Source organism: Arctopsyche grandis, chromosome 6 (genome assembly GCF_051622035.1).
Source record: "Arctopsyche grandis isolate Sample6627 chromosome 6, ASM5162203v2, whole genome shotgun sequence".
Classification (NCBI taxonomy): domain Eukaryota; kingdom Metazoa; phylum Arthropoda; class Insecta; order Trichoptera; family Hydropsychidae; genus Arctopsyche; species Arctopsyche grandis.
In genome coordinates, this window is record NC_135360.1 from 429,125 (window position 1) to 442,672 (window position 13,548).

General features: G+C 38.4%; 2 protein-coding genes across 4 annotated transcripts in view; one reads left to right on the top strand and one right to left on the bottom strand.

The window, feature by feature from the left end:
* LOC143913779 (uncharacterized) overlaps positions 1-13,548 on the bottom strand; it is a 500,092-nt gene that overhangs the window by 212,122 nt on the left and 274,422 nt on the right. The gene's annotated exons all lie outside the window — the stretch shown is intronic.
* On the top strand, positions 6,051-13,318 carry LOC143913777 (uncharacterized). 3 transcript variants are annotated; one of them, XM_077433766.1, is made up of 2 exons: positions 6,051-6,824; positions 6,954-13,318. In XM_077433766.1, the coding sequence occupies exon 2, from the start codon at positions 7,430-7,432 to the stop codon at positions 12,050-12,052; it is 4,623 nt and encodes a 1,540-aa protein (XP_077289892.1). In that variant the 5' UTR covers positions 6,051-6,824; positions 6,954-7,429; the 3' UTR covers positions 12,053-13,318. The 3 variants fall into 3 exon arrangements, 2 of the variants coding, with proteins under 2 accessions (XP_077289892.1, XP_077289893.1); XM_077433767.1 differs by having other exon boundaries at positions 6,051-6,720; positions 6,851-13,318; XR_013260767.1 differs by lacking the exon at positions 6,051-6,824 and having other exon boundaries at positions 7,016-12,369; positions 12,416-13,305.

Sequence of the window (13,548 nt, forward strand, 5' to 3'; positions counted from 1 at the left end):
GGGTTAGGTACTGTGAGGTAAGCATGTTTTGTAGATATTTTGGCAATGTCTAATTCTTTAATTTCGTTGATGGTTAGGCTCAGATTGGTGAGGTTTGGTAGGATAAGAACTTTTTGTGGATATTTTGGCAATGTCGAATTCTCTGACTTCGGTGATGGTTAGGTTAGGTTGGATAAAGTATAGTGAGGAAAGCTCGTTTTGTGGATATTTTGGCAATGTCCATTAATTCGATTTCGGTGATGGTTAGGTTCAGATGCTTAGGTTTGGTGGGGTATTAATTTTTTTTGGATATTTTGGCAATGTTGGATTCTCTGACTTCGGTGATGGTTTGGTAAGGTTGAGTTAGGTATTGTGAGGTAAGTACGTTTTGTGGATATTTTGTCAAGCCTAATTCTTTGATTTCGGTGATGGTTAGGTTCAGATGGGTGAGGTTTGGTAGGATAAGAACTTTTTGTGGATATTTTGGCATTGTCGAACTCTCTGACTTCGGTGATGGTTAGGTTAGGTTGGGTTAGGTATTGTGAGGTAAGCACGTTTTGTGGATATTTTGTCAAGCCTAATTCTTTGATTTCGGTGATGGTTAGGTTTAGATGGGTGAGGTTTGGTAGGATAAGAACTTTTTGTGGATATTTTGGCAATGTCGAATTCTCTAACTTCGGTGATGGTTAGGTTAGGTTGGATACGGTATAGTGAGGTAAGCACGTTTTGTGGATATTTTGGCAATGTCCATTTTTTCGATTTCGGTGATGGTTAGGTTCAGATGAGCGAGGTTTGGTGGGGTATGAACTTTTTGTGGATATTTTGGCAATGTTGAATTCGCTGACTTCGGTGATGGTTAGGTTAGGTTAGGTTTGGTATTGTGAGGTAAGCACGTTTTGTGGATATTTTGGCAATGTCGAATTCTTTGATTTCGGTGAAGGTTAGGTTCATATGGGTGAGGTTTGGTAGGATAAGAACTTTTTGTGGATATTTTGGCAATGTCAAATTCTCTGACTTCGGTGATGGTTAGCTTAGGTTGGGTTAGGTATTGTGAGGTAAGCACGTTTTGTGGATATTTTCGCTATGTCCAATTCTTTGATTTCGGTGATGGTTAGGTTCAGATGGGTGAGGTTTGGTAGGATAAGAACTTTTTGTGGATATTTTGGCAATGTCGAATTCTCTGACTTCGGTGATGGTTAGGTTAGGTTGGGTTAGGTATTGTGAGGTAAACACGTTTTGTGGATTATTTATCAATATCCAATTCTTTGATTTCGGTGATTGTTAGGTTCAGATGGGTGAGGTTTTGTAGGATAAGAACTTTTTGTGGATATTTTGGCAATGTCGAATTCTCTGACTTCGGTGATGGTTAGGTTAGGTTGGGTTAGGTATTGTGAGGTAAGCACGTTTTGTGGATATTTTGTCAAGCCTAATTCTTTGATTTCGGTGATGGTTAGGTTCAGATGGGTGAGGTTTGGTAGGATAAGAACTTTTTGTGGATATTTTGGCATTGTCGAACTCTCTGACTTCGGTGATGGTTAGGTTAGGTTGGGTTAGGTATTGTGAGGTAAGCACGTTTTGTGGATATTTTGTCAAGCCTAATTCTTTGATTTCGGTGATGGTTAGGTTTAGATGGGTGAGGTTTGGTAGGATAAGAACTTTTTGTGGATATTTTGGCATTGTCGAATTCTCTGACTTCGGTGATGGTTAGGTTAGGTTGGGTTAGGTACTGTGAGGTAAGCATGTTTTGTAGATATTTTGGCAATGTCTTATTCTTTGATTTCGTTGATGGTTAGGCTCAGATTGGTGAGGTTTGGTAGGATAAGAACTTTTTGTGGATATTTTGGCAATGTCGAATTCTTTGATTTCGGTGAAGGTTAGGTTCATATGGGTGAGGTTTGGTAGGATAAGAACTTTTTGTGGATATTTTGGCAATGTCAAATTCTCTGACTTCGGTGATGGTTAGCTTAGGTTGGGTTAGGTATTGTGAGGTAAGCACGTTTTGTGGATTATTTATTAATGTCCAATTCTTTGATTTCGGTGATGGTTAGGTTTAGATGGGTGAGGTTTGGTAGGATAAGAACTTTTTGTGGATATTTTGGCAATGTCGAATTCTCTGACTTCGGTGATGGTTAGGTTAGGTTGGTTTAGGTATTGTGAAGTAAGCACGTTTTGTGGATATTTTCGCAATGTCCAATTCTTTGATTTCGGTGATGGTTAGGTTCAGATGGGTGAGGTTCTGTAGGATAAGAACTTTTTGTTGATATTTTGGCAATGTCGAATTCTCTGACTTCGGTGATGGTTAGGTTAGGTTGGATAAGGTATAGTGAGGTAAGCACGTTTTGTGGATTGTTTGGCAATGTCCATTTCTTCGATTTCGGTGATGGTTAGGTTCAGATGGGTGAGGTTTGCTGGGGTATGAACTTTTTGTGGATATTTTGGCAATGTTGAATTCTCTGACTTCCGTGATGGTAAGGTTAGGTTAGGTTAGGTATTGTGAGGTAAGCACGTTTTGTGGAGATTTTGGCAATGTCGAATTCTTTAATTTCGGTGATGGTTAGGTTCTGATGGGTGAGGTTTGGTAGGATAAGAACTTTTTGTGGATATTTTGGCATTGTCGAATTCTCTGACTTCGGTGATGGTTAGGTTAGGTTGGGTTAGGTATTGTGAGGTAAGCACGTTTTGTGGATATTTTATCATTGTCCAATTCTTTGATTTCGGTGATAGTTAGGTTCAGATAAGTGAGGTTTGGTAGGATAAGAACTTTTTGTGGATATTTTGGCAAAGTCGAATTCTCTGACTTCGGTGATGGTTAGGTTAGGTTGGGTTAGGTATTGTGAGGTAAGCACGTTTCGTGAATATTTTGGCAATGCCTAATTCTTTAATTTCGGTGATGGTTAGGTTCAGATGGGTGAGGTTTGGTAGGATAAGAACTTTTTGTGGATATTTTGGTAATGTCGAATTCTCTGACTTCGGTGATGGTTAGGTTAGGTTGGATAAGGTATAGTGAGGTAAGCACGTTTTGTGGATATTTTGGCAATGTCAATTTCTTCGATTTCAGTGATGGTTAGGTTTAGATGGGTGAGGTTTGGTGGGGTATGAACTTTTTGTGGATATTTTGGCAATGTTGAATTCTCTGACTTCGGTGATGGTTAGGTTAGGTTGGGTTAGGTATTGTGAGGTAAGCACGTTTTGTGGATATTTTATCATTGTCCAATTCTTTGATTTCGGTGATGGTTAGGTTCAGATAAGTGAGGTTTGGTAGGATAAAAACTTTTTGTGGATATTTTGGCAATGTCGAATTCTCTGACTTCAGTGATGGTAAGGTTAGGTTGGGTTAGGTATTGAGAGGTAACCACGTTTCGTGGATATTTTGGCAATGCCTAGTTCTATAATTTCGGTGATGGTTAGTTTCAGATGGGTGAGGTTTGGTAGGATAAGAACTTTTTGTGGATATTTTGGCATTGTCGAATTCTCTGACTTCGGTGATGGTTAGGTTAGGTTAGGTTAAGTATTGTGAGGTAAGCACGTTTTGTGGATATTTTGGCAATGTCCAAATCTTTGATTTCGGTGATGGTTAGGTTCAGATGGGAGATGTTTTGTAGGATAAGAACTTTTTGTGGATATTTTGGCAATGTCGAATTCTTTGACTTCGGTGATGGTAAGGTTAGGTTAAGTTAGGTATGGTGAGGTAAGCACGTTTTGTGGATATTTTGGCAATGTCCAATTCTTTGATTTCGGTGATGGTTAGGTTCAGATGGGTGAGGTTCTGTAGGATAAGAACTTTTTGTGGATATTTTGGCAATGTCGAATTCTCTAACTTCGGTGATGGTTAGGTTAGGTTGGATACGGTATAGTGAGGTAAGCACGTTTTGTGGATATTTTGGCAATGTCCATTTCTTCGATTTCGGTGATGGTTAGGTTCAGATGAGCGAGGTTTGGTGGGGTATGAACTTTTTGTGAATATTTTGGCAATGTTGAATTCTCTGACTTCGGTGATGGTTAGGTTAGGTTAGGTTTGGTATTGTGAGGTAAGCACGTTTTGTAAATGTTTTGGCAATGTCGAATTCTTTGATTTCGGTGAAGGTTAGGTTCATATGGGTGAGGTTTGGTAGGATAAGAACTTTTTGTGGATATTTTGGCAATGTCAAATTCTCTGACTTCGGTGATGGTTAGCTTAGGTTGGGTTAGGTATTGTGAGGTAAGCACGTTTTGTGGATATTTTCGCTATGTCCAATTCTTTGATTTCGGTGATGGTTAGGTTCAGATGGGTGAGGTTTGGTAGGATAAGAACTTTTTGTGGATATTTTGGCATTGTCGAACTCTCTGACTTCGGTGATGGTTAGTTTAGGTTGGGTTAGGTATTGTGAGGTAAGCACGTTTTGTGGATATTTTGTCAAGCCTAATTCTTTGATTTCGGTGATGGTTAGGTTTAGATGGGTGAGGTTTGGTAGGATAAGAACTTTTTGTGGATATTTTGGCATTGTCGAATTCTCTGACTTCGGTGATGGTTTGGTTAGGTTGGGTTAGGTACTGTAAGGTAAGCATGTTTTGTAGATATTTTGGCAATGTCTTATTCTTTAATTTCGTTGATGGTTAGGCTCAGATTGGTGAGGTTTGGTAGGATAAGAACTTTTTGTGGATATTTTGGCAATGTCGAATTCTTTGATTTCGGTGAAGGTTAGGTTCATATGGGTGAGGTTTGGTAGGATAAGAACTTTTTGTGGATATTTTGGCAATGTCAAATTCTCTGACTTCGGTGATGGTTAGCTTAGGTTGGGTTAGGTATTGTGAGGTAAGCACGTTTTGTGGATATTTTCGCTATGTCCAATTCTTTGATTTCGCTGATGGTTAGGTTCAGATGGGTGAGGTTTGGTAGGATAAGAACTTTTTGTGGATATTTTGGCAATGTCGAATTCTCTGACTTCGGTGATGGTTAGGTTAGGTTGGGTTAGGTATTGTGAGGTAAACACGTTTTGTGGATTATTTATCAATATCCAATTCTCTGATTTCGGTGATGGTTAGGTTCAGATGGGTGAGGTTTTGTAGGATAAGAACTTTTTGTGGATATTTTGGCAAAGTCGAATTCTCTGACTTCGGTGATGGTTAGGTTAGGTTGGGTTAGGTATTGTGAGGTAAGCACGTTTCGTGGATATTTTGGCAATGCCTAATTCTTTAACTTCGGTGATGGTTAGGTTCAGATGGGTGAGGTTTGGTAGGATAAGAACTTTTTGTGGATATTTTGGTAATGTCGAATTCTCTGACTTCGGTGATGGTTAGGTTAGGTTGGATAAGGTATAGTGAGGTAAGCACGTTTTTTGGATATTTTGGCAATGTCAATTTCTTCGATTTCAGTGATGGTTAGGTTCAGATGGGTGAGGTTTGGTGGGGTATGAACTTTTTGTGGATATTTTGGCAATGTTGAATTCTCTGACTTCGGTGATGGTTAGGTTAGGTTGGGTTAGGTATTGTGAGGTAAGCACGTTTTGTGGATATTTTATCATTGTCCAATTCTTTGATTTCGGTGATGGTTAGGTTCAGATAAGTGAGGTTTGGTAGGATAAAAACTTTTTGTGGATATTTTGGCAATGTCGAATTCTCTGACTTCGGTGATGGTAAGGTTAGGTTGGGTTAGGTATTGAGAGGTAACCACGTTTCGTGGATATTTTGGCAATGCCTAGTTCTATAATTTCGGTAATGGTTAGGTTCAGATGGGTGAGGTTTGGTAGGATAAGAACTTTTTGTGGATATTTTGGCATTGTCGAATTCTCTGACTTCGGTGATGGTTAGGTTAGGTTAGGTTAAGTATTGTGAGGTAAGCACGTTTTATGGATATTTTGGCAATGTCCAAATCTTTGATTTCGGTGATGGTTAGGTTCAGATGGGTGAGGTTTTGTAGGATAAGAACTTTTTGTGGATATTTTGGCAATGTCGAATTCTCTGACTTCGGTGATGGTAAGTGTTCCGACTTTTGTAATGACGTGTGGCAAACAGTCTTATTAACTGATTGTCGATTGGCATTATTGACGAGTTGGCATTAGTGTCGGCCCAAGCGGAAATACGCGACGGTCGACAGAGTCACCGAGTAGACGGCGTACGGACAGCTTGTGTTCCGTACGCTCCGCTGGCCCACCACGTGCAAATTTTACATTTCAATAAACTACATCAAACCATTATCGAAGTCTTTTCCATGATGGTCACTTCGAACCGGACACCAGTAACCTAGGCCACAACACCAAACGGACAAACCAATAGGAAAAAACGTGGTCGAGAAAAAATGGATGTCAATTAAGAAATCGGTATCGTTCCTTTGTTACTATCCATACCTTTCCAATACTAATAACATGTTTGCTTCTATTTCAGCAATATATTGATTGATGTACAGAGGTACATGACCGCGTGATTGACGCAGAAAATATATAAATAAAAACATAACCTACAAAGACGCATGGGACACAGAGGTAATCCAAAATTATCGGAACGATCACATAAACATCGTAAAGGATATTCAAGTAAGTGAATGTATTCAATCTCAGGCAATCTGTTCAAAAGGCAATCATGTGGGTAGGTCAGTTTTTAAAATATGTTTTAAAGTATAACAATTAATTAACGCGATTGTATAAAATAATATCGCGCTACGAAGGAATGTTTCATCGGTCGCATCGAATTTCGTATTAAAAGTGTAAAATCAGATGTAGTGTAAAATTAGCAAAGCACGTGGGGAATTATACTTGTAGCCCCAAAGTGGCTTAAACCAAGTACATACCGGTATATTAATATACCGGCAGATCTCTTTGTTTCTTAATGTGTGTAGAAACTTTCTCCCCCCTCCCCCCTCCACAATAAATGTGGAATTTTACTTGTAGCCCCAAAGTGGCTTAAACCAAGTACATACCGGTATATTCATATCGGTAGATCTTTGTTTCTTAATGTGTGTAGAAACACCCTCCTCCCCCCCCCCCCCTTCCACGATAAATGTGGAATTATACTTGTAGCCCCAAAGTGGCTTAAACCAAGTACATACCGGTATATTCATATCGGTAGATCTTTGTTTCTTAATGTGTGTAGAAACACCCTCCCCCCCCCCCCCTTCCACGATAAATGTGGAATTACACTTGTAGCCCCAAAGTGGATTAAATCAAGTACATACCGGCATATTCATACATCGGTAGATCTCTTTGTTTCATAATGTGTGATGAAACAGTGGTGATTTAAAATAAATCACAAGACTTGTAGCCCCAAAGTGGTTTAAATCAAGCACCCACCAATTTAGGGTTGTTATTTCTTCCAAAATATGTTGGATAGATTCTGGTGATAATAGTTAAAGTAGAATATTAAGATTCACGGTTAATCATTGAATATTATTACCTTATCTCTACGAATAGTTCAATTGACAGCTATAGTAGAGAATAACTGTATTTATGAGACGAAATAGTGCAACTTTCTGAAACAAATGTCAAGTGCTGAAAACGAGGTAATAGAAGCTTCGACTTCCCAGTCGCATAAAGGTCGAAATCCAACTAGGGACGTAGAACCTATTAGAGACAGGTCAAGCTCTAGAATACATCAGACTCGAAGTCAGACTCAATCGATAAAAACATTAGCGAAAGAAAATAAAGTAGAAGTTACAATGACGTCAATAGAATTAAGGTATTCGGGCGCGTTTAAAAGACTACAGGAGAAAATAGACAGAATCTCCGAAATAAATGAAGGACAGTATCAATTTATTGAAAAAGCATACGACTATCTCCAAAAACTCCATTATGAGTATTTAGACAACATCACAGATATAGAGCAGGCGGATCAAATAGACGAAGAGTTCTACATAATCACAATGACAATTCAAAATCTTAAAGCAGCATTAGAGAGACAATCCATTCAAGATTGTAAACTGAAGGTAGAGCAAGCAACAATTAAATTTGCTAGAGATAAGTTACCGACGTTAACCATTCCCACATTTCAGGGAGATCCATCTGAATGGCAATCGTTTCAACAAGCTTTTAAGAATATAATAGGAAACAAAACGGAATATTCGAATGTCACGAAATTGCAATATTTGCATCAATCCTTAATCGGTCCCGCTTTGGCAGCTGTATCAGGTTTAGATATTAGCTCAGACAATTACGAAATAGCTTGGAGTATTTTAGACAAGCAATATAATTTACCAAGACTTAATCTCAAAACTAGGATTAATTCACTTTGTGACTTAAAATTAATCACAAGAGAATCACATATCGAATTGAGAAATCTATTGAATCAGGTAACAGTGTGTATTAAAAACATTGAATCGTTGGGTTACGCGAGAGAAATTTTAGATCCATGGGTAACATGTTTAGTTCTAAGGAAATTACCTTTTAATATAGTAAGAGACTGGGAAATATCGCTGGTTAGCAGAGAAATGCCACCATATGAAAGTTTAGAGACATTCTTGCAGAATAGATGTAATGTATTACAATCTACTGCATCTGTAACTACGGTGAAGGAATTCCCTCATAGTCGTCAAAGAATCATGAGAACTCATGTCGCGAACAAAAACCCATCAAGTAAGGTAAACGCATGCGCATTCTGTCGAAATAATCATTTCATAGGCAAATGTGATAAATTCAAAGCAAAATCCAGTATGGAAAGAAATGAATTCGTTAAATCTAATAACATGTGTTTTAAATGTTTAAATTCATCGCATAAGATAACAAATTGCAAGTCTAACTATAATTGCTTAAGGTGCAAACAAAACCATCACACTTTGTTGCATCAGGACGATACATTTAGTTCCAATAATACGGGAAGGAAGTCAATTAATGCTCATTCTACTCATTTCTCTCAAAGGGAGATAATTTTACCGACGGTACAAGTAGACATTATAACGTCCAATGGAACGGTCGTTAAGGGTCGCACATTATTAGATTCCGGCTCACAAGTCAACTATGTTACCACATCTTTCGCTAAGAAGAATAACTTCAAATTAGAGAAAATCTCTCAAAAAATTGTAGGTATCGCTAATCAAGAAAGTAGCATTCGTCACATCACCAAGGTGACCATAAGGTCTTCAACCACTAATTACTCAACCAAAGTGTTGTGTTTGGTATTACCAGAAATTACTGGCGAAATTCCAACTGTGAAACTGGATCAACAGTTAATTTCAATACCAGCGGGAATCAAGTTATCAGATCCCCTTTGGAATAAACCGACGCCAATCGATTTCTTGCTCGGCGCCGAGATTTGCGTTCATGCTATGAAAGCAGGAACCATCCAGTTAGGAAAAGGTATGCCTATCTTAAAGGATACCGAATTCGGATGGACAATAGTTGGTCCATATCCCGAAGTAAATAATGCTCCAGGGAAGAGCCACATAGGCTTAAGTCAATTAGACAATCACATTCAAAACTTTTGGATGATAGAACAGGTTCCTATTGTAAAACATCAATCTCTTGAGGAGAAAAGATGTGAGGAACATTTCCAAGCACACACATCACGAGATAAAAACGGTAGATTTTGTGTAGCTTTACCATATAAAAATTCCCCGGTAGTATTAGGAAGTTCATTGCACATTGCGGAGAAAAGACACAAAACTTTGGAAAGACGTTTTTTAGCCAATAATAATTTAAAAATGGAATACAATAAAGTTTTAGAAGAGTACATAAATTTAGGACACATGTCAGAGTGTGAACCTCCGGAGGCACATGAGGTTCATTGTTATTTACCTCATCACGTCGTGGTTAAGGAGTCTAGCCTTACCACTAAATATCGTGTAGTTTTTGATGCGTCCGCGAAGACAACGTCCAATATCTCACTAAATAATATTTTGATGGTGGGACCTAGTGTCCAATCAGATTGGTTAAATTTATTTTTATTAAAACTTATTGAACTCATTCCTCAGACAATCTTCAAAAAATGGAAGGATTGTCAATTATCCAATACAGTCATGAAACTTTATAAAATTCCTAGATTGATAATACTAAATAATGCCATTAATATACAGGCACACGGATTTTGTGACGCATCCGAGAAAGCTTATGGTGCTTGTATTTATGTAAAATGTACTGATCAATTGGGAAATTCCAAATGTCATCTTGTGTGTTCTCGTTCGAGAGTCGCTCCGCTCAGTTTTGTAACTATTCCGCGTTTAGAGCTGTGCTCCGCTATGTTATTATCAAAGTTAATGAAGTCAACAATAGACCAATTAACAATTCATATTAATGAAAAATATTATTGGACGGATTCAACCGTCGCATTGCATTGGATTAGAGGAGAGTCATGTAAATGGACCACCTTCGTTGCCAATCGAGTGGCCGAAATCCAATCAATATCTCAACCCATTGAGTGGTACCATGTCTCCTCTACAGACAATCCAGCAGATTTAATTTCTCGAGGGACTCAACCATCAGAATTAAATCATAATTCGTTATGGTGGGACGGCCCTAGTTGGTTGAAATTAGACGAATCACGATGGCCTCGAAGACCTCCTGAGATCACAATAGATCTTCCAGAGAGAAGGGTAGTCACTAACGCTACCCTTGTGAGGGAAAATAATTGGATAGATAAACATTCTCATCTTCCAAGACTCCTTCGAGTTTTATCATATGTTCGTCGGCCACTAAGGAATAAACAATTAAACGTTAAAGAAAATAACGAACCGTCCGCTTTAGAATTAAAAGATGCTTTAAATAATTTGATAAGGTTATCGCAAATGGAATCATTTCCATTGGAATATCGTTTGCTGAGCAAGGGACATCCAATTCCCAGTAGCAGTAAATTAGCTAAATTGTCCCCTCTATTCCACGAGAATTTAATTTGTGTTGGAAGTAGACTTCCTCTGGGAACAACTCTATCAACGTCACCCATTATCTTGTCAAATAAGCATAAACTTACACACATGATTGTCCGAGATGCGCACTTGAAATATATTCACTTGGGTACTCAAGCCTTACTGTCGTTATTGCGGCAGACCTATTGGCCATTGGCCGGACATAATACGGTCAAAGGAGTGGTGCGTTCATGTGTCATTTGTTTCAGAAATAAACCACTGTCACACAATAGATTAATGGGATTACTCCCGCTTGAACGTACCACTGCGAATTTTCCTTTCAGTCATGTAGGGATAGATTTCGCAGGACCTTTTCCTGTGAAGAGTGGTTGCAATAAGAATTCTAAGATAATTAAGGGTTACGTTTGTGTCTTTGTGTGTTTTTCCAGTAAGGCAGTTCACTTGGAACTTGTCGGAGACTTAACGAGTTCAAATTTCTTAAATTGTTTAAGAAGATTCGTAGCCAGACGTGGCAGGCCCAATACGATATATTCCGACAATGCTACTAATTTTGTCGGTGCAAGTCGTGAACTCGTTAATTTAGTAAAATTAATTTACGAACGTCCTCATGAGGAGAAGCTACTACGGTATGTAGCCTCCGAAGGGATTCGTTGGAAGTTTAACCCGCCAAGGGCGCCTCACATGGGAGGGCTGTGGGAAGCAGCGGTTAAATCCATGAAGATTCATTTAAACAAGGTGTTAAAGGCCACCACCTTAAATTTCGAATCATTTTGTACGGTATTGACTCAAATAGAAGCTTGCATGAATTCCCGTCCTCTTAGTCCCTTGTCTTCGGATCCACTAGACCTTTTACCCCTCACACCTGGACATTTCTTAATTGGCAGATCCTTACTCGCTCTTCCAATGGAGGTTAAATATAACACTAATGTCCATGCCAATCTGCTTCAGATACAATTGACCACAGCAGCATTTTGGAAACGTTGGTCGGCGGAATATTTACATTCTTTGCAGTTACGACACAAATGGAAGAAGGACTCGAGCAACAATCTGAGTGTGGGTCAAATGGTCCTGTTAAAGGAGGAACACATGCTGCCAACCCGATGGGTCTTGGGTCGAGTCACTAAATTGTATCCCGGACCAGATGGCAGAGTTCGAGTCGTCGACGTCTTTACTGCCAGCGGAGAGTTTCGTCGGTCCAGTCATCTAGTGGCGCCATTGCCGATTCTACCACAAGGACCACTTGACAGGAAGGAAGATCAGCAAGAGGGAGGAGAAACAGCAGCTTCAATTCCGTCAACTTCGGTAGCTTAGTTTAACCCGAAGACACTACCCCCAACTCATATTACTTATTAGATGTAATCATGAGTTTAAATCATTCAATGTTAATAGTAGTACTCCGTAATTCACTTTAATTGTGTTGTGTGTATAATTTAAGCTATTTTCATTTTAACATTCGGCAGTATATATCTCCGAATTTAATCTAATCATTTTGTCTTTATAATATAAGACTTGTCTCATGTCATCACTCGGAAGGATTATATCCGAGTTTAAAATAAACTGTTCAAATTTGACAGTTAAAATTAGATTCATGATTTGTTAATGTTAGTCTCCAAGCCACACTTAATGGAGCATCTTAAATTATTTCATGTCTACTTAATTATAACCTGCCGGGAGTCATCCGCAGGTCTTATGTTTCTTGTTATGAAAACATAAGTTAACTCTTACTGTTTATAGTATTTATGTGAATCATAGAATAAGTAAATATTATAATACTGAACATTTCGATGTTTAACGTAGAGACATCTATAATCATAGTTCGCCTTCATTTCCTGCTTGTAGGAATGAATGAATGACTTTCCAATTTACTTTTAATTTAGCAATGTTTGTGCTACTTGTTGATGAAATCAAGTTAACTTAGGAGCATTACACTCACTAATCAAGTTTAGTTGATCGGTAATAGCTGATCTGTCTTGACAACTGTAACAGTGTCAACATTGTATTGTCTAAGTTAACATCAAGATGAGGAATGCTTAAGTTTTAAACCATATACAGTCCACTCTCTCTTCTTTAAAGTAAACTTATCTTGTAATGCTTATTCACAGCTTCAAAGGAGATTTCAAAAATTTTAATGTAAATAGAAACAACATTCACCAGAGGTATACCTATAAGTTGAAATATTACTGAACCAATAAATTGATTTTATCCTCACACTGGATGAGGCAAAGGTTTCATTATTCACCCTCTATTTAATTATTTTAAGAGCTATGATTTATTGTAAACGACTCGTCAGTAATGCTGTAACTCTGTAGAATAACTGTATTGTTCAACAGTTTTCCTATGTGGGACTATGTTCCGACTTTTGTAATGACGTGTGGCAAACAGTCTTATTAACTGATTGTCGATTGGCATTATTGACGAGTTGGCATTAGTGTCGGCCCAAGCGGAAATACGCGACGGTCGACAGAGTCATCGAGTAGACGGCGTACGGACAGCTTGTGTTCCGTACGCTCCGCTGGCCCACCACGTGCAAATTTTACATTTCAATAAACTACATCAAACCATTATCGAAGTCTTTTCCAGTAAGGTTAGGTTGGGTTAGGTATTTTGAGGTAACCACGTTTCGTGGATATTTTGGCAATGCCTAGTTCTTTAATTTCGGTGATGGTTAGGTTCAGATGGGTGAGGTTTTTAGGATAAGAACTTTTTGTGGATATTTTGGCAATGTCAAATTCTCTGACTTCGGTGATGGTTAGGTTAGGTTGAGTTAGGTATTGTGAGGTAAGCCCGTTTTGTGGATATTTTATCAT

Coding starts and splice junctions, on each gene's coding strand:
- LOC143913777 (XM_077433766.1), top strand. CDS start 7,430: ATGTCAAGTGCTGAAAACGAGGTAATAGAAGCTTCGACTTCCCAGTCG.